Source organism: Camelus dromedarius, chromosome 16 (genome assembly GCF_036321535.1).
Source record: "Camelus dromedarius isolate mCamDro1 chromosome 16, mCamDro1.pat, whole genome shotgun sequence".
In the NCBI taxonomy this organism is placed as follows: domain Eukaryota; kingdom Metazoa; phylum Chordata; class Mammalia; order Artiodactyla; family Camelidae; genus Camelus; species Camelus dromedarius.
In genome coordinates this window covers 15,722,227-15,741,239 of record NC_087451.1, presented here as the reverse complement: position 1 = coordinate 15,741,239, position 19,013 = coordinate 15,722,227, and the positions used below count along the sequence as shown (strand labels likewise).

General features: G+C 53.9%; 1 protein-coding gene across 2 annotated transcripts; it reads left to right on the top strand.

Moving 5' to 3' along the window:
* The first annotated feature begins 1,816 nt into the window (after positions 1-1,816).
* Positions 1,817-18,466, top strand: P2RX5 (purinergic receptor P2X 5). Of its 2 annotated transcripts, XM_031469508.2 has the most exons (13): positions 1,817-2,051; positions 5,203-5,353; positions 5,919-5,990; positions 6,234-6,309; positions 6,395-6,491; positions 6,770-6,850; positions 7,099-7,237; positions 7,765-7,901; positions 8,336-8,429; positions 8,561-8,626; positions 11,192-11,274; positions 12,163-12,321; positions 13,702-18,466. In XM_031469508.2, exons 1-13 carry the CDS (start codon positions 1,915-1,917, stop codon positions 13,769-13,771), a joined length of 1,362 nt encoding a protein of 453 aa, XP_031325368.2. In that variant the 5' UTR covers positions 1,817-1,914; the 3' UTR covers positions 13,772-18,466. The 2 variants fall into 2 exon arrangements, with proteins under 2 accessions (XP_031325368.2, XP_010986232.3); XM_010987930.3 differs by lacking the exon at positions 12,163-12,321.
* Positions 18,467-19,013: the final 547 nt, after the last annotated feature.

Sequence of the window (19,013 nt, the reverse complement as noted above, 5' to 3'; positions counted from 1 at the left end):
CCTGGACCTCTTCTCCAGGCTGGACTGTGAGACCCCGAAAAGCCACCTTCTTCTGTGGGCTCTTTGTGACTGTGATGCCACTCCACTGAGGCTGTGTCTCTGTGCTGGAGAGCTGTGTGAGGGAAGAGCTGGCGGGAGAGTGAGGAAGGGAGGTCCGGTGACATCCTAAGCCTTTCCCCCAGGATGATGTCAGCTTCCAAAATCCCCAGTCATGACTGGAACAGAGTGGCAGCTGAAGTCCCCTCCCTGTTTAAAAAATCAGGCCCAAGTCACTCACTCAGCAAGTATGTACTGAACTATTATATGGCAGGCATAGCGGTGAGCATGGGGCACAGAGATGTCCAAAGGCAAGGTCCCCGCCCTCCTGGAGCTTATGGTCTTTGTGGGGGACACAGTCAATAAGCAAATGAGATCAGACCCAGGAGGGACAGGTGCTCTAAGGGAATAAGAAGAGATAATGGGATCGAAAGTGATGGGGCGGAGGCTGCTTTCGGTGGATGGTAATAAGAACAGGCCTTTTTAAAGCAAATGGCATTTGAGTTGAAACTGATGAAAAGTTACAAAAATCTGTGCTTCTGAAATGACTGTTTGAGAGCAAAGTACATATTCCCAGGCCCCATCCTAGTCTTAAGAGAATGAAAAAATTAGGGGCAGGACCCAGGGATCTGCATTTTTCTTCCAAATGATACACACACTCACCCAAACTGGAGACCTACTGCCCTGGGGGTTTTACTTTGACAGAGGATCATACCTGGTGAACTTTAGGGTCCATTGCTACTCCGGACTCCCAGAGCCTGTGGTTCAGGGAAGGGAACTTCTCCTTGGTGTGGGAGGGCCAGGCTTGGGAGAGGAGCAGGACGACTCTGCAGGACGGCAGGGAGTGAAATGCAGAAAAGGAGCGTGCACAGCCCAGCACACACATGCACACATGCACATGCACACGCACACGGAGCTCACCCAGGAGTCCTCCTCTCTGTGGTCGTCCCAAGTTCCAAACCTGATCTCCTCTGAGAAGCCCTCATCTTGGCTCCCACCGCCTCTAATTTCATTTCACGTGTTGTGAGGGATGCAGATTTAGCAGCTTAGATTAGGTCCACCTCTTGCTTTGGGAACATTTCAAATAGTTGGCACCCGCCCTCTCTCCAGGCATATTTTAAGATCCCAGGCCTTGCTTGCCTGTCTCATCTCCGCCACCCCACGCGCCCTGGGCGCGGTAGAGTTCTCCGTGTTCTGGCTACTGGGACCTACTTGGCCGCTGACTCCCCGGGTGTGGGGCAGAAACCGGCCGCAGCTGCGGCAGCAGGAACACGCACTTCATTCCAGCGGACACAAGGCGCAGGAGCCGCGGGTGGCACCGGTCTCTAGTCTCCCCCAGCCTGCGAGGGGAGGGCCAGGGTCCTCCCAGGGAGCAAGAAAAATCAAGAAACCTTTTTGTATCTATCTGTCAATGCGCTTTACCAGCTCTTCGCCTCCATTTCCTGTGCTGTAGGCCCCTCCCCCGGCCTCAGTTTCCCGTCTTTTCTATAGGAGGAACCCGGGCTATCTTTGGGGCTGCTTCCAAAGGAGCCCTTCCTCTCGCCTCACCCCTCCGGCGCAGCGATCTAGGAGCCCGGGCCGGGTGGCTGCGGGAGGGCCCTCCCGGGCCAGTGACCGGGCGGCGGTCCGGCGGTGTCACTGTCAGCGGAGGCGGCGGCAAGGTCGCCGTCCCAGGTCCCCGCCCGGCCTACGGCGGCGCTGCCGCAGCCTCGCCGACTGCTGGCCCCTGCCCGCTGGAGCCGCGCACCCGGGCGCTGCGGTGCCCCAGCGGGGGCCGGGCCGGGCCGGGCCGGGCCGGGCGGCGGCGGCGGCAGGAGGGGGCGGCTCCCATGCGGCACATGTGTGGCGGCGCGGCCGGCGGGCAGGTGAGACGGCGCCATGGGGCAGGTGGGCTGGAAGGGGTTCTACCAGTCGCTCTTCGACTACAAGACCGAGAAGTACGTCATCGCCAAGAACAAGAAGGTGGGCCTGCTCTACCGGCTGCTGCAGCTCTCCATCCTGACCTACCTGGTGGTGTGAGTTTTCCGGGGCTCCTGGGATGGGGGGAGTTGGGCCCGGGCGGGGATAGGGGCGGCAGCCGTGGCCTCGGGGGGCTCGGAATGGGCCTGTGCGCGCGCCTGGGGTGCCCTGTGGCTGCGGACCCTGCTCGGGGAGTGGACCCTGCTTGTGCCCTTGGGTGTCAGGGTGGGGGGGTCAAGAGGGAGTCCTGTACCCCCGCACTGGCTCTGGAGGTGATGAGATGCGGCAGGGGCTCCTGAGTTTCCCCATTTACGAGGCTTCCCATGGTCCGGACCTTCCTCCAGAGCTAGAGCCCCCAGTGTTGGGGCTTCGGGAAGCGGGCAAGTATGCAGGGGGCTGGGCTGCCCCTGTCTCGAGAGCCTCCCTGGGCCCTGGCCGGCGCTGGCCCAGGCACTAGGTAGTTTATTTATAATCACTGAGCTCAGAGCCAAGCTCCCAGCTGGGGCAACTCCTGAGCACGTCCAGAGCTCCCTTCTGGTCAGCCCACCCCACTCGTGGCTGGCATCTCTGGTATCTGGCTGGGGGTTCTGGAAACCTCCCTTCCCTGGCTCCCAGCTCGCCTGTCTGCCTCCCCCACCCCCTAGCAGGAGCTGGAGCCATCAGCTGAGGGGTAGCTCCTTGGGGTGGTTCAGCCAGGCACTGTTCACAGCTCTCACTCCCAAGTAGGAAGGGGACAGGTGGAGAGGAAGTGACACCAGATGTCTGCGATGCAGAGGCATCTCTTTCACTCCTCCAGTAAATGCGCCGTCGGGCCCCTCCTGCTTCCTGACTGGGGAGCAGCAGACACTCCTCCTTGCGGGGCCGCTGTGATCTTACCTGGCTCCACCTGGAGGCGGGGCATTCCCGGAGCTTCATCCCGAAGGCACCTGGCTGCCTCCCACCTGAGGCCCTTTCGTTGATACTGTTCCTCAGCCGGGCATCCCTTTCCTCTTGGTTGGTGCCCACTCCTCCTTCCCACCTGGTTCTCACTGGCTCCCGCACAGCATTCCCGCAGTGTAATTACATGCTTATTTGGGGGGTCACTTGCTTAATGTCTGTGCTGACTCCCTGCCACTCTGGGGGCGCCGTGAAGGCAGGGCCTGCCTGGCATCACCTCAGTGCTTAGGGAATAGGTGTGAAATGAATGAACAAGTGAATGAATGTTGTCCCTCGAGTATTTGCTGAATGTTTCTGTCCAGTCCAGGCCCGGAGGGTCCCTACTAAAGCACCTGGTTGGTTCAAGGGTCACAGCCCAATCAGACATCCTTGGAGATGGGACAGCCTACAGCCCAGGACACTCCAGTTCTGCCGCTAGAGATGAGGGTGGAGGCATCCTGGTTGGCTTACTGACACCCTGGGAGGGGCACTGCTGCATGACCTCTGGAAGGTGGCTTCCTGCCCTCTCCCAGCCTAGTATTCCCACCTTTACCGATGGGGGTTGACCTGGACAGTGTCTCACGTTAACAGGGACATCAGTCATAAGCTGTTGTAGTCACTGAGCTTTATGTGCCTGGTGCTCGCTGTGCTAAGAACTTTACACACGCTATCTCATTTAAAAAGTACTTTTTGTATTTTGACATAGTTTATACTCACAAAACAGTTTTAAAGGTAGTACAATTTTTTTTTAGCTCATTTGATCTGGAATCATTCCTGAGTGTCTTTGTCTCTCATGACACTGACGTTTTTGAAGAGTACAGGATTTTTTTTTAACCATTTTTAAATTGAGGTAAAATGCACATAGCATGTAATTCATCACTTAGCCATTTAAAATGATACATTTCAGTGGTTTTTAGTACCTTCATAATGTTGTACAACCATCACCCCCAGAAGAAACCTGTATCTAACAGTCAGTGGCAGTTCTCCCCTCCCCCCAAACCTTGGCAACCACTAAGTCAATCTACTTTTTTTGTCTATAGATTTGCCCCTTCTGGGCATTTCATGTAAATCAAATCATTACAACATATGGCCTTTTTTTGGCCTGGCTTCTTTCACTTAGCATAATGTTTTCAAGGCTTATCCACGTTGTAGCCAGTGTCAGTAAACCATTCCTTTAATGACTGAGTAATAATAGCCCATTGTATCCATGCCCCACATTATGTGTCCATCTGTGGATGGACATTTGCACTGCTTCTACTTTTTGGCTGTTATGACTAATGCTGCTAAGGACATTCGTGTATGAGTTTTTGTGTGGACATGTTTTCAGTTCTCTTGGATATAAACTTAGGAGTGGAATTGCGGGGTCATGTGGTAACTTTCTGAGCAATTACCGACCTGCACTATTTCACATTTCCATCAGCAAGCACCAGTTTCTCTGCATCCTCACCACCACTTGTTTTTTTCCATTTTTCTGATTACAGCTGTCTTATTGGGTGTGAAGTACTACCTCATAATGGTTTTGATTTGCATTCTAATGACTAAAGATGTTGAGCATCTTATTATGTGCTTATTGGCCATTTGTGTATCTTTCTGGGAGAAATGTCTGTTCAAATCCTTGGCTCATATTTAAATTGGGTTATTTGTCTTTTTTATTGCTGAGTTGTAAGGCGTCTTTATATATTCTGGGTACTGGACCTTTAGTGGTTATGTGACTCACAAATATTTTCTCCCATTCTGTGGGTTTTCACTTTCTCAATAGTATCCTCTGATGCACAAAAAACGTTCTTAATTTTGATCATATCCAACTTATCTGTTTTGTCTTTTGTTGCTTGTATTTTGGGTGTCAGAGGGTACAGGATTCCACACTAGAATTTGGTAGAATGCCCCTCAGTTTTGGTCTGTCTGAGTCTCATGAACAGTTTCAGGTTATACACTTTGTCCTTTGACCATCCTCACCCCCCTGGCAGGTGGCGCAGCTAACCCTGTGTTGCCCCCCAGAGCTCACTGGCTTGCCTGAGGTCACATGGCCAGTGTGGTGAGCAAGTTTCAGCCCAGGCCTGCCCAGCTGCAGGGCCTTGGCTCTTGAAAGCAGCAGCCCCTGGCTCTGGAGTTGCTGGTCACCTCTGCTGCTCGCAGGTCTGGCTTTCAGGCAGCAGTGGAAGTTGTGACTGCGGCCTGGGAGCTGGCGGGAAAGGTGGGGCCCCAAGCCGCTCCCCTTGCACCCTGGGGGCCTGGGGGAACTTCTTGAGGGCAGCAACAAGGCTGATGGCCACCTGTCCCCTCTTCCTGCAGCTGGGTGTTCCTGGTGAAGAAATGTTACCAGGATACCGACACGTCACTACAGAGCAGCATCATCACCAAAGTCAAGGGCGTGACTTTTACCAACACCTCAGAGCTGGGGGAGCGGCTCTGGGATGTGGCAGACTATGTCATACCACCGCAGGTCTGAGCCCCACCCAGCCGGGCGGGAGGGTCTGGCTCGGGGTGTGTCACGTGGGCAGCTGTGGGACCCAGGGACCTCTACTCACTGCAGGGAGAGACCCTGCCCTGATCCTTCCCCCTACCCCAGACCCCTGCCCTCCCTGACTGGGGGCTGCTTTGTTCCCAACAAACCCTGAGCCTGTTGAGACCAAATGTGACCCAGAGAACTTCCAGGTCAGTGTGAGTTGGGTGGCCTGGTACAGAAAGCCCTACTCTTACATTGGCCATCACCCTGGGAGTGGTTCCTTGGGCCCAGCCAGGCCATCCCATTGCTGCCCCTTCTCCTGGACCTGAGCTTGGGGCTGCAGTCAGAATGGTTTGGGGTGGCGGGCCTGGAAGACAGCCATCAGAGGACACCTACTCAGGGACTCTGAGGTCAGTGGGCACGTGGGTGGGATCCATTGATCTTGTGGCCCCAGTGTCTGCAACACCCATGCAGAGACCCCACTGTCTGCCAGGCAGCCCTGGGAGGAAAGGTCTCCAGAGGGCAGAAGGGACCCTTCCTCAACCCCACTCTGGTTCCTCAGGGAGAGAACGTCTTCTTTGTAGTCACCAACCTGATCGTGACCCCCAACCAGCGGCAGGAAACCTGTGCTGAGGTGTGATCGGTGGAGAGACCTGGGCGGGGGTGGGATGGGCTGCCTGAAGCAGGGGTGTCTGCCCCTCCAAGGGCCCCGGGGGATGTGTGCACCTGCTGGTACCTGCATTGCTTGGGGGAGAAGCAGGTTCTCAAGGGGAGCGTGGCCCCAGGCCAGAGAGGAACCCCTGTCCTAGCTCCTGGGGTGGGACCCGGCTCTGAGACCTGCAGGGACCCCACCCAGACGCCGTCTCCCTCCTGGCAGAGTGAAAGCATTCCAGACGCCTCATGCAAGGAGGACAGCGACTGCCCTCCTGGGGAGCCTGTTGTGGCTGGAAATGGTGAGGCCTGGAGAGGCCAGGGCTGGGGGGCGGCAGGGGGCTGGAGCTGGGAGGTTCCCGGCATCGTCCTTGTCCACCCCTGCAGGAGTGAGGACTGGCCGCTGCCTGCGGGCTGAGAGTGCACCAAAGGGCACCTGTGAGATCTTCGCCTGGTGCCCGGTGGAGACAAAGTCCAGGCCAGCGTGAGTGGCTGTCGCCTCAGGACCCTGAGGAGTTACCCAGTCCCAGGCAGCGCAGGTCCCAAGGGAACCTGTCCACTTGGGATCCTCATTCTGGGGGCGGGGGGCAAGACACCCGACAAAGGCCTGGGGACCACCCCGACATGGTCAAACTAACTGTCCTTGGCAAAGGCTCCAGGGGATCCAGGGAGCAGGTGGGCTTCAGCCTTAGCACAGGCCCCGGGAGGCCTGGGGGGTCAGGGCGGGGCCTCCTGAACATGCTCTCCTTCCTTGGTTTTCAGGAAGCCACTCCTGGGCAAGGCTGAAGACTTCACCGTTTACATAAAGAACTTCATTCGCTTCCCCAAATTCAACTTCTCCAAGTACGTGAGGCCATGTGTGAACCACTGGGTGATGCGGGGCACCCTTCACCCTTTCCCCTGTGTGGCGGTGGGGCTCTGTCCTTTTTTGCAGAAGGATGTTGGGGGTGGGGAAAGTACCAGGACTTGATTAGGGGCTAAAGTCAGGGGCTCCATCTCGCCCAGCCGAGGGGCCAGTGACTCCTGGGTTAGGCCCAGTTTCTGGCTTGAGAACAGCCAGTCTCACCTTCATTTCACTGGCCTCTACCCAGGACCAATGTGCTGGACACCAAAGACAGAGCTTTCCTCAAATCATGTAAATTTGGCCCCAAGGACCCCTACTGCCCCATCTTCCGACTGGGGTCCGTGGTCAGCTGGACAGGGAGCAACTTCCAGGAGATAGCTTTGCAGGTGGGTGGTGTGTGCTCAGGGGGTCGGAGGGCTCTGGACTTGGGCTCTGCAATGAGGAGCGGGTGGGAGGAGGACCCATGGGAGGGGGTGGGCCTACCAAGTCACCTGCCTGGGGACTCACTGTCTCAGCATTCACTGTGATGCACAGCTGGCTGTGCTGTCTGGTTCTTAGTCCTCTGGGAATCAGCTGAAACTGAGCCAGGAGGAGCCTCACTGGCATGTTGGCGCTGATGTTGGGTGCCTGTCCCACAGCACACATTCGCCCTGATCGTCCCCGTCTCCCCTGAAGCACCGAGCAAGAGGATATGGGCTGTCAGCCACGCGCTCTGCTCAGCCACCCCAGGGTGGGGCCGGGGTGGGGCTAGAACCTCGGGCCTCTCGTTCCTCCTGGAAGATGCTCTAGCCGGGCCTCCCTCTCATCTGAGCACTTCCCCAGTCTAGTCCAGCTACCCGTGAAGAATGGGTCTGTGATTTCTGACCATCTCTAGAAAGTTCTGTGAGCTGATTTTTGTCTCTTTTGCATCAAGGGTGGTGTGATAGGAATTCAGATTGAGTGGAACTGTGATCTTGACAGAGCTCCCTCTGAATGCAACCCGCACTATCACTTTAGCCGTCTGGACAACAAATTTTCAGAAAACTCTGTCTCTTCTGGGTACAATTTCAGGTAATTGGGACGAGGCCTGCCACCTTGTGACCTTTCCTGGGTGCCAGCACTATGACACTCCCTCCTGGGGGCGGGCGTGGGAGGCAGCCAGGGGGCCTCTGGGAGAGGAGAGAAGCATCGGCTGTACTTGCCCTGAAGGTGAGGCTGGGCTGCACAGCTGGGTCAGATCCGCCAGTGCCTTGGTGGCCCCAGCTTGGCCCAGCAGTAGTGGGAAAGCCCTTGTCTCATGGGGAATGTCTGGCAAGGACTTCAAAGGCCTGAACACAGATCTTTAGCTTTGTATCAGCAAGGGAGTCTCCAGACTGTCCTGGGAGCTGCTGAAAGCCAGGGTCCCGGGATGGAGGGTTATAAGTCTCCAAGGCAGCTGAGCCTGTGACGCCAGACATTTGGGAGGCCCAGGCAGGCCGAGGTCTCCCCAGCCTTGTCTCCCCCAGGTTTGCCAAGTATTACCGAGACACCGCTGGGGTGGAGTTCCGCACGCTGTTTAAGGCCTATGGGATCCGCTTTGATGTGATGGTGAATGGCAAGGTTCGTGTGTTCTGAGGCTGGGCAGGCACGTCCTGGGTGGGTGGGGTGCTAGGAGGGACCCCGGGCTTCTCTGGTGGAGTCCCTGGGATCCTGCTGTCCGCCTCACCCCACCTTGTCTCTCTGTGCTCCAGGCAGGGAAGTTCAGCATCATCCCCACAATCATCAACGTGGGCTCTGGGGTGGCGCTTATGGGGGTGGTGAGTACCTCTCCCCCACTTTACCCTGTTAGGATGGGCAGGGCAGGGGCAGGCGGTGGGGGGACAGTGCCCCAGGGGAGCTGTCCTGAGGCCCTGGGAAGAACCAGAGCTGGGGGGGGTTCCTGGGAGGTCCAGGCAGACCTGTGGAAAGGCCTTTCCAGGACTTCACACCCCTCCGGCGGCCCCCCAGGTGGCAGTGACCACCTGGGTTTCTCTTTCCAGAGCCAGAAGGGCTTCTGTTTGTGTCTGAGGGTTCTCTGGGATCCTGGGCCGCCTTGTCTCCACTTCTGCTAAAAAGAGGCAGGATCTGGCTACTTCTGGGTTTCTCAGCCATGGCCCTGTGATGTCTGGGGCCAGGTAATCCTCTTTTTGTGGGGCCGTCCTGCACGCTGTAGGGGGGCAGGCAGCACCCCCAGCGTCACCCACCAGATGCCGCAGCACCTCCGCCACAGCTGCTGTCACCGAACATGAGTTCCTGTGCCCAGCACACAGTGAGGCCAAACTGAAACGTCGGAGTTTGGAGCAGAGAAGAGTTTACTGCAGGACCGAGCAAGGAGGATGGGAGGCTTGTACTCAAACCCCCCAAACTCCTTGATGGTTTTTGGGGTGGAGTGATTTATATGCAAAATTTGGGGTGAGGGCTGCAGGGTGTGTGACTTTCTTCTGATGGGCTCATGAGGTTACAGGGCCTGAGTTACCATCCTCCCCCTGGGCGGGGGCCTTAGTTCCTGCAGAAGAACTCAAAGATAGTCATATCTGTCCCTGCAGGAGGAACCAAGACCCTGCCCCAAGGCTACACTATTGTTTTTTGACTCCTCCTCCTCTCTTTCTGCATTTCCTCACTTCTCTGAGTAGCAAATGTTTGAATCTGCTCTTTGGAACTCAGGGAAATAATCTAGGAGGCTGAATGAAGCCTATTTCCTACACGAAAGGAACGGGGGACACAAAAAGGATTTGTACCCAGGGGGCCCTGGAGGGTCCTGCCTGGTTTTCATCATGACAACCAAAAATCTCTCCAGGCATCAACAATCTGCCCCTGGTTGCGAATCATGCAGCTAAGGAGATGAGAGGCAGGGAAATCGGTCCTCCCTCAGATCTGTCCCTTCAGCTGGGCTTCGAGGGGCCCACAGGAGAGGAAGTAGTGGCTGGAGGGCAGGGAAGGATTCCCCTGGATCTCTTTCATGCCCTTTTGTTTTTGTGGAAGTTTTTTAAAGACAGGGGAGTCATCAGTGAGTGGCTTGTACCCACCCCAGGAGGCCCCTTGCCAAGGTTTCTGGCAGCCTCACCCTGGGTTCCTCTGCCGGGCAGTCACAGCAGTCCCATTGGAGGCTTCTAGCAGGACCTAGGACTCCTGGAGACCAGGAAAACTGTCCTGTAGCAGGACTCAAAGAGGCCATGCTCCTGAGAAGTGTGGTCAGTGGATGAAAGTGTGCCCCAAATGACCCCCCCTAACTGCAGACAGCATTGTTGGGGAGCCCTGCATGTTTGCATGTCTAAATTTCCTAGAGAAGGGCCCCTTCGGCCATCACTTTCTTATAACGTGGGTAAATCAGAACACAGGGGCATCTGGGGGACACCTGTGAAGTGAAGGTAACAGGGAAAAAGTGCTGGTTGAGGGTGGGTGGGGGTGGGAGGAGTGTTCTCTGTCAAACAAGGAATTAATAGCTTTTTTGACACAGGGCGGGGAAGATGTGCAGCGCCCAGGTCAGAGGACCCTGTGGGGCCATCCATCAACCCCCTCGCACCCCCTCCCGCTCCTCAGACTTTCAGGAAACTCCGCCCCTCCCTTCTGTGCTGTGAGGGTGGAGTCGCCCTCTGGTGGAGGAGACTGGTATTTGCACCACCTACTCTGGTCTGAAGAGGGTGTGCTCAGGTGTGCCCGCAGGTCCACTGGGTTAGCTCAGGCCTCACCTTTCCTTGACCCCTGCCGTTGTGCCCTTGTTCAGATGCTCTCCAATACATCTCTCTCACTGACTACTGGAGAGAGCTCCTAAAGTGCTACAGTTCTGTCCCGCCCCTATTCCCAGGCATGACGAGCTTGTGCTGCCTCTGCAGCGTCCTTCCTGAGCTTTTTTTCCCTTTTATAAAATCTTATTCAGCCCTCAAGACTCAGCCCAGATGTATCTCCCAGGCAAAATAAAGTCCCGTCTTCTGTCTGCTCCCCTGCACCTCTCCCCATCGTAGGACATGTCACTTTGGGTCGTAATTTACATGCTTGTCTCCTGTGCCAGAGGAACGGTCCCCACTCCTCCCTGCACCCCAGGGCAGTACCTGGCACCCGTGATGCTCAGCAGACGCTGGCTGAAGACCTGACTCAGTGGGGTCAGGGGAGTGCGGGGGTGCTTGGCCTGAGGGATCAGTTGGGCTGCAGGCTAACTCTGGCTCTACCAGGGACCAGCTTTGTGGCCTTGGACAAAGGCACCCCTTTCTGAGCCCAGTGTCCCTGAGATGGGGACCATGATGCCCCCTCAGGGGTTGTCGGGTCAAACGGGGTGTGGTTTGTGTCAAGTAGCCGAGCGCTCTCTGGAAGTCGATTCTGAGTCAGGGACCCCAACTCTTTTGCAGGGGTCTTTCTTCTGCGACCTGGTGCTCATCTACTTCATCAAAAAGAGCCACTTTTACCGAGACAAGAAGTACGAGGAAGTGAGGTCAGTTAAGTGTCCTCCCAGCAGCCCGAGGGGCGCCCACTAGGTCATCTCCCTCCCTGGCTGAGAACCCTTACCTTGGTTTTCTGTTGGTGTTTGGCGACGGGGTAGAGGCAGGGCCGAATGCGGGCAGCTCCCCTGGATAGGCTGGGGAAGGCGGAATGCTCTGAATACCTGCTCTAGAGGACTGGATTCTGCTTCAGAGCAGCTGGCAGAAGAAAAGCCACTCCAGGTCGTGGGCAGGAGACCTGGTTTCCAGACCTGGCTCTATTACTATCTCCCCAAGTGACTCTGGACCAGTCCCAGGCCTCCTTGGGCCTCAGTTTCTCTCTCTGTGAAATGAGAGTGTTGGTTTACATACGGCGCCTTCCAGCACTGGTCCTGGGGGCTGGGGTTGAGGCGGGGCTGGAGTGGTAAGGGAAGGAAAAGAATGGATTTTTCCCTCCAATCTCGGGGCCTCTTGGCCTTGGGCTTGCTGGGCTTTGGGTGTGTATTTAGAGGAGCAGAACACAGTGTGCATGGAAAATCGTAGTGGTTGGGTGGATGGGAAGGGGCGAGGGGCTCTGGCCCAGCCTTTGGGGAAGGCTTTCTGGAGGGGCTGGGATCGGAAAGAGGAATTGCAGATAATGGGCTCTGGACGGGCACTGGGCACTTCCCTAAGCTCCACTACAACCTGGGACAGGGCGGAGGGCCAGCCTGCATCATTCGCCTGGACTGAAACCCAGCCGTGGTTCTCAAGCTGAACCCTGAGCCCTGACTGCATCTGCTTCTCCCACTGAGCTGCTGGGGGAAGAGGGGCGCCCCCTGCAGGGCAAGTGGCTCACCAGTTCCCGGGGAAGGGGTGGCACCCAGGGCTTGCAGGCCAGGGTTAACAGGTCATGTCCTGCCTAGGGACCTAGGGGTCCTCGCCCAGCTGGCGGAGTCCTCGCAACACAGCGTGGCCCCGGCCGAGGTGGGAACGGGGCTGGCCGAGCAGCCCGAGGCGCAGGATGGAGGCGGTGGCCAGAAAGAGAATGGCTGTGTGTGCCAGCAGCTCCTCCAGCCCGCCAGGTGAGGGCTGCCCAGCCGAGGGCCGGGAACCAGGCCTGCAGAGACAGCCGTCTGCTACCCTGCTCCCTGCTCCGGCTGACCTGGCCACAGGCAGGACGTCCGGGACCCAGCAGAGCCCATTCAAGCTGGGCTCTGGGTGGAGGGGTGCTGGTGGTGCTTTAGCCTCCCCACCAGTCCCCGAGTGACCACAAATGTGTCTGCTTGCTGTGCCGTCCCAGCATTAAGACCGTAACAGTGCTGTCACTCCCTCAGGCTTACTGTGCGGGGCGCTGCTCTGAGCTCTTTGTGTATGTGACCTCATTTCAGCAACCTAATGACGTGGATGCTAATATTCCCCATTCTACTAATGAGGAAACCGAGGCACAGAAAGGTCAAGTAACTTGCTCAAGTCACACAGCTAATAAATGGCAGAGCTGGGATTTGAATCCAGGCAGTGTGTCCCCCTAGAATCCATTTCTTCTCTATCAGGTTATTCTACTTTACTGAGCCCCCCATTCCACCACTCCCCTCAGATGCCTTCCCTAAGCTCCTCTTTGATGTGGAAATTCTGGAGTTGCCCTAGCTTCAGGAGGGTGGTGGCTGCTCACAGGCGGCCTGCAGGCTGCGATTCCCTGGAGCGCAGCCCAGAAGCCCTGGGCAGCCTGGCAGTTTCTGCAGATCTGACCACAGCCTGGCACAGGGGGTGCCCCGGGCTGAGTCGGGAGGCCAGCCTTTGGGCCTGCTCTTCTCCTGCCTGCCTCTGTACCTTCAACAGGTGCCCGGCCCTTTCTGGGCCTGTTTTCCTTTTCGTTCTAGTGGGGGCTGAACACAGGGGGCTGGTTCCCCTCCATCGGTAGGTAGGGTCCCATGACTCTCTTCTTGTCAGCTATGTCAGAGGGGTTCACTGACCTGGGCTGGCTTTCCTCTGCCTCGAGCTTTCATTCTTTGCTGACTTAGCTATTGGCAGCCTCCAACCTGGAGCTGAGCCAGGGCAGGGAAAGAGAGAAGTGAGCTGGGATGGAAAGGGGAGGCAAAGGATGGAGGGGAGGCAAGAAAGACGGAGAGGCTAGGGGATCTGCCGGGGTAGGCCCGGCACCCAGCAGCTCCCAACATGCTCCTTGAGCCGATTGTCACTTCCTGGGCGCCCACCTGAGTTCCTTCACCTGCGAGAGGGAAGAGTGGCTGCCCTGCTGGTCTCAGCATAGCCTGAGGGCTCACTGCTGGGGCAGCTCCAGAGGCCTGGGCCTGAGCATCTCCCTGGGCCCGGGCTTTGGCCAGAGACCCTGCAGGACTGCAGTGCTGCCAGCCGGAGGCTTCTGCGAGTGGAGTCTGCCTCTAGCGAGGCCGTCCCCATCCGCAAGGCTCCCAACAGTCCTCTGTGCCCCACCTGCCCACACACAGGTCCGGCCACCAGGGGAACGGAAAGGCGAATGTGGAGCAACTGCGGAACCTGCAGACCGTGGAGGCGTAGCCAGAGGTGTTGGCTGAGAGCAGATTTGGTGAAGATGTTGGAGGCAGAACTGCCTGCAGCTCTGAACCAAGAAGAGTCGTCCTTGTCCACAATGGACTGGGGCTTCCAGGCACAGCCACCTCTCCTGCACTTTGGGATCTTGCTACAAGCTTTTCACTGTTTGTGTGGGGAGGGGAGCCTCCCGGTGGCCAGAGTGGCTCGTGCAGAAGAGGCCTAGAGCGTTTTCACTTTTCTGGAGAGCCTAGTAGGGCATTCACTTGTCCATTCATTCATGCAGTAAACATTTTTTGATGCCTGCTGTGGGCTAGGACCTGTCCAAAAGATGCTTGAAGGAGACACTGACCTGGCCTTCAGGGAGGGGAGCACACGTGTAATTCCCTCCAGAGCCGACAGACATGACAGCTGGGCCCAGCACGCTGGCCTTCCTCTAGCCTCTGAGACTTGCACAGATCCCTAGGCTGGATGACGACTCCTTAAGAGAATGACCTTGGCCAACATCCAAGGGGACACTTGGCCTTGCCCCCAGGGGTGAAATGTAAAGGTGTTCAAGGCGGCAACTGGGAGAGGGCTGGACCTGTGGGGAGGCAGCTGGCCATGAGGGGAGAGGCAGGCTCCCAGGGCTTCTAGGCAAGACGGCGGAGCAGTAGGACTACGAGCTCACTTCCCCTTGCGACTACAGCAAAACCACAAGTGACTGCTAAACAACTATTAGGGGGAAAAAAAAAAGACTGGAACCTAGCAGAAAAGATTATCTTCAACTGGAAACATAAAGAAGGAACCACACTGGGATGGTAGGAGAGGTGTGCTCGCGATGTAAACAGACCCCATACCCCTGGGGTGGGCGACCCCCAAGCTGAAGAATAATTAAGTCGCAGAAGCCTGCCCACAGAACTGAGAGTTCTGAGCCCCACGTCAGGCTCCCCAGCCCAGGGTTCTGACCTTGGGAGGAGGAGACCCCAGGACATCTGGTTTTGAAGGCCAGTGGGGCTTAACTCCAGGACCCCCACAGGACTGGGGGAAACAAGACATCCTTCTCTTGGGAAGCGTACACAGAATCTTGCGTGTGCCAGGTCCAAAGGCAGAGGCACTGATTCATAGGAACCTGGGCCAGACCTGCCTGCTGGTTTTGGAGGGGCTGCTGGAGACTTGGGGGATGGCTGCGACTCACCCAGGGGACATAAAAGCTGGTGGTGGACATTCCGGGAGTGTTCATCTACATGAGCTTTCCTGGAGGCTGACATCTTGCTTGTATCTTAGCACCAAGACCTAGCCCCACCCAAGAGACTGTAGGCTCAGGGGCTGGGAAGCCTCAGGCCAAAAAACATACTGGGTGGGAACACAGCCCCACCCATCAGCGGACTTCCTGAGCCTCTAGGCATACCCCTAGGCACCGGAGGTCTAGGAACAAGCTGCACCCAGCAGTGGGCAGGCACTCCTGGAAGGAGGAAGAAACCTGCATAAGCCTGTAGTCCAGCCTCATCCACCAGGGGGCAGGTACCAGAAATAAGAAAACAACAGTCCCAAAGCCTGTGGAAGGAATCCACAAACATAGGCCAGACTCTACACTGGGACCACCTGGACCCTGGCTGTTGGGTGCCAAGAGAGGAGTGTACTGCTGGGACGCACAGGACGTCTCCCACAGAGAGCCACTTCTTCAAGGTTGAGAAACATAACTAACTTACCTAAAAATACAAATAGAAAGACAATATGAGGCAGCAGAGGAATATCTTCCAGGCCAAGGCACAAGATAAAATCCCAGAAGAAATAAGTGATGAGGAGATAGGCAATTTATCTGAGAAAGAATTTGGAGTAATGATGGTGAAGATGTTAAAAGAACTCAAGAGGAGTATATAGATGCACAGAGCGAAGTTTTTAGCAGGAGTTGGAAAATATAAAGAATACTCAAACAGAGTTGAAGAATAAAATCACTGAAATGAATAACACACTAGAAGGAACCAAGAATAGACTACATGAGGCAGAAGAACGGATCAGTGCTAGAAGACAGATTAGTGGAAATCACTACTGCAGAACAGAAAAAAGAATGAAAAGAAATGAGGATAGTTTAAGAGAACTCTGGGACAACATGAAGCACACTAATTGCATTACAGGGGTCCCAGAAAGAGAAGAGACAAAGGACCTGAGAAAATTTTTGAAGAGATAACCAAAAACTTCCCTAACTTGGGAAAGGACACGGTCACCCAAGTCCAAGAAGTGCAGAGAGCTCCACACAGGATCAACCCAAAAAGGGACACACCAAGGCACATAGTCATCAAATTGACAACAATTAAGGATAAAGAGAAAATATTAAAATCAGCAAAAGAAAGGCAACAAATAACACACAAAGGAACTCCCATAGGTTATCAGCTGATTTTTCAGCAGAAACTCTACAAGCCAGAAGGGAGTGGCATGATATATTTAAAGTGATGGAAGGGAAAAACTTATAACCAAAAATACTCTATCCAGCAAGGCTCTCATTCAGATTTGATGGAGAAATCAAAAACTTCACAGATAAACAAAAGCTACAAGAATTCAGCACCACCAAGCCAGCTTTACAACAAATGTTAAAGGAACTTCCCTAGTCACCAAACCACAAGAAAAGAAAAAAGAAAGAGGTGGGAAAAAAAAGACCTATAAAAGATTGCTTTAGCAATTTGGGGCCTTTTGTGGTTCCATATAAATTTTAGAATTATTTGTTCTAGTTCTGTGAAAAATGTCATGAGTGTTTTGACAGGGGTTACATTGAATCTGTAGATTGCTTTGGGTAGTATGGCCATTTTAATAATGTTGATTCTTCCAATCCAAGAATTCATTTCTTTGTATCATCTTTAATTTCCTTCATCAGTGTTTTACAGTTTTAAGAGTATGGGTAATGTCCTTGGTTAACTCTATTTCTAGGTATTTTGTTGTTTTTGATGCAATGGAAATTTATGCCAGTTATAAAATTCTGGTTCTTGAAGTGCAAAAAAAAAAAAGTGAATGAAGGGCCACAAATGTCAAAATATCCTTTTTTTGTGGGTGAGCTGTATTCCATTGCATGTGTATACTACATCTTATTTATCCATTCATCTATTGATGTTCATTTGGGATGCTTCCGTGTCTTGGCAATTGTAAATAGTGCTGCTGTTAATAGCAGGGTTTATGTGTCTTTTTGAATTAATGTTTTTGTTTTTCTCAGATATATGCCCAGGAGTGGAGTTGCTGGGTCACATGGTGGTTCTATTTTTGGGTTTTTGAGAAACCTCCATATTGTTTTCCATGGTGGCTGCACTGGTTTACATTCTCACCAACAGTGTACAAGGGTTCCTTTTTCTCCGCATCCTTGCCAACATTTGTTATTTATGCTCTTTTTAATGATGGCCATTTTGACAGGTGTGAGATGGTGTCTCGTGATTTTGATTTGCATTTCCCTGATATTAGTGATACTGAGCAACTTTTCATGTTCCTGTTCACCATCTGCATTTCCTCTTTTGGAAAAATGTCTATTCAGTTCTTCTGCCCATATTTTAAATGGATTGTTTGCTTTTTAGTTGCAGTAGTTGATTTAAAATGTGTTAGTTTCTGGTGTACAGCATGGATGGACTCGGAGGGCATCATGCTAAATGAAGTAAGTCAGACGGAGAAAGACAAATACTGTAAGATATCACTTACATGTGGATTCGAAACAAATACAACAAACTAGTGAATATAACAGAAAAGAAACAGACTCACAGATGTAAAGAACTAGTGGTTACCAGTGGGGAGAGGGGAGAGAGAGGGGCAAGATGGAGGTGGAGGATTAAGACGTACAAACTATCATGGATAAAATAAGCTACAAGGATGTATTGTACAATGTGGGGAGTATAGCCAGTATTTTATAATAACTATAAATGCAGTATAACCTTTAAGAACTGTGACTCACTATCTTGTACACCTGTAACACACACAGTATACATAAACTATACTTCAACTTAAAAATACAACATTGTAAAATAAATATATAAATAAATAAAGTTTTAAAAATGTAAAAAAAGAAAAGAAAAAAAAAAAACCTCAGAAAATAACGAGTGCTGGTGAGGATGTGGAGAAACTGGCATCCTTGTGCTCAGCTGGCAGGAACGTCAGATGGGGCATCTGTGGTGGAAGCAGTCTGATGGTTCCTCAAAAAGTTAAACAGAGACTCACCACATGATCCAGCAATCCCATTCCTAGGTACTGGGTAAATTCAAGACATATTTTCAAACACGTATGCAAATGTTCACAGCGGCACGATTCACAGTAGCTGAAAGCTGGAAGCAACCCAAGGGTCCACAGACAGATGATGGGTAAATGAATGTGGTCCATTCACACAGTGAAATCTGATTCCACCTTTAAAAGGAAGGAAATCCTGGCACCTTCTACACCATGCACGAACCCAAAGCACGTGATGCTCAGCGAGAGAAGCCAGACAGAGAAGGACAAATACTGTGTGATTCTTCTCCCTAGAGAAGTCAGAGTCATAGAGACAGAAAGTAGAAGGTGGGGGCTGGGGAGGGGCTGTTAAGGGGCACGAGGTTCTTTTTGAGGTGCTGAAAATGTTCTAAAATCCACAAGGGTGATGTCTGTACAAACCCATGAATACATCAAAAACAACTGGATCACACACTTTAAATGGGGGGTGTGGTCTGTGAGTTACAGCTAATAAAGCTGTTATCAAAAAAAAAAAAAAAAAGGGGGGGGTGGTGAGGGAAGAGGAGGAAGCAAAGAGAGCCTCGGGAAGCTCGGGGGATAGCGTCTCACCCAGATGGGAGACGCACTGCCTGTAAGGTTTGGCTCTTGCTGTCCTGTGGGGCTTGGGTGTCCCTGCCCACTTCCCTCCCTCTCTGCTCTGAGGCTCCATCTGAAGGGCTAATGAGATGATGATGGCACTCACTCCGCAGGTGGAAGTTGCCGCTAGGGAGGCCCTTGCTTCCCTCACCCCTGAGCCTCCGCCCCGCCCTGCCGAGCTCTGCTGCTTCCCTCTGTGTGGTCCGTGGACCAGCAGCATCGACATCACCTGGGGGCTTGTTAGAAACGCGGTCTCAGGCCTCTCTCCTGTCCCTAAATCAGAACCTGCGTTTCAACAAGACTCCAGGTGATTCACACGCACTGTAAAGGTTGACAAGTGATGCTTGAGGAGATATGCAAGGGCTGCTTCCGAGGGAGGAAAAGGCCAGCTTTGGTGGGTGATGCCAATTTCCAGATCAAACTTACTCTCAAGCTACCCTGAGACCAAGCAGATTCCCCC

Excerpts from the sequence above, each read along its gene's own strand:
- P2RX5 (XM_031469508.2), top strand. The coding sequence starts at position 1,915 with ATGGGGCAGGTGGGCTGGAAGGGGTTCTACCAGTCGCTCTTCGACTAC. Across the intron at positions 2,052-5,202 it reads ATCCTGACCTACCTGGTGGT|CTGGGTGTTCCTGGTGAAGA; the intron begins GTGAGTTTTCCG and ends CTCTTCCTGCAG. Across the intron at positions 7,902-8,335 it reads TCTTCTGGGTACAATTTCAG|GTTTGCCAAGTATTACCGAG; the intron begins GTAATTGGGACG and ends TGTCTCCCCCAG.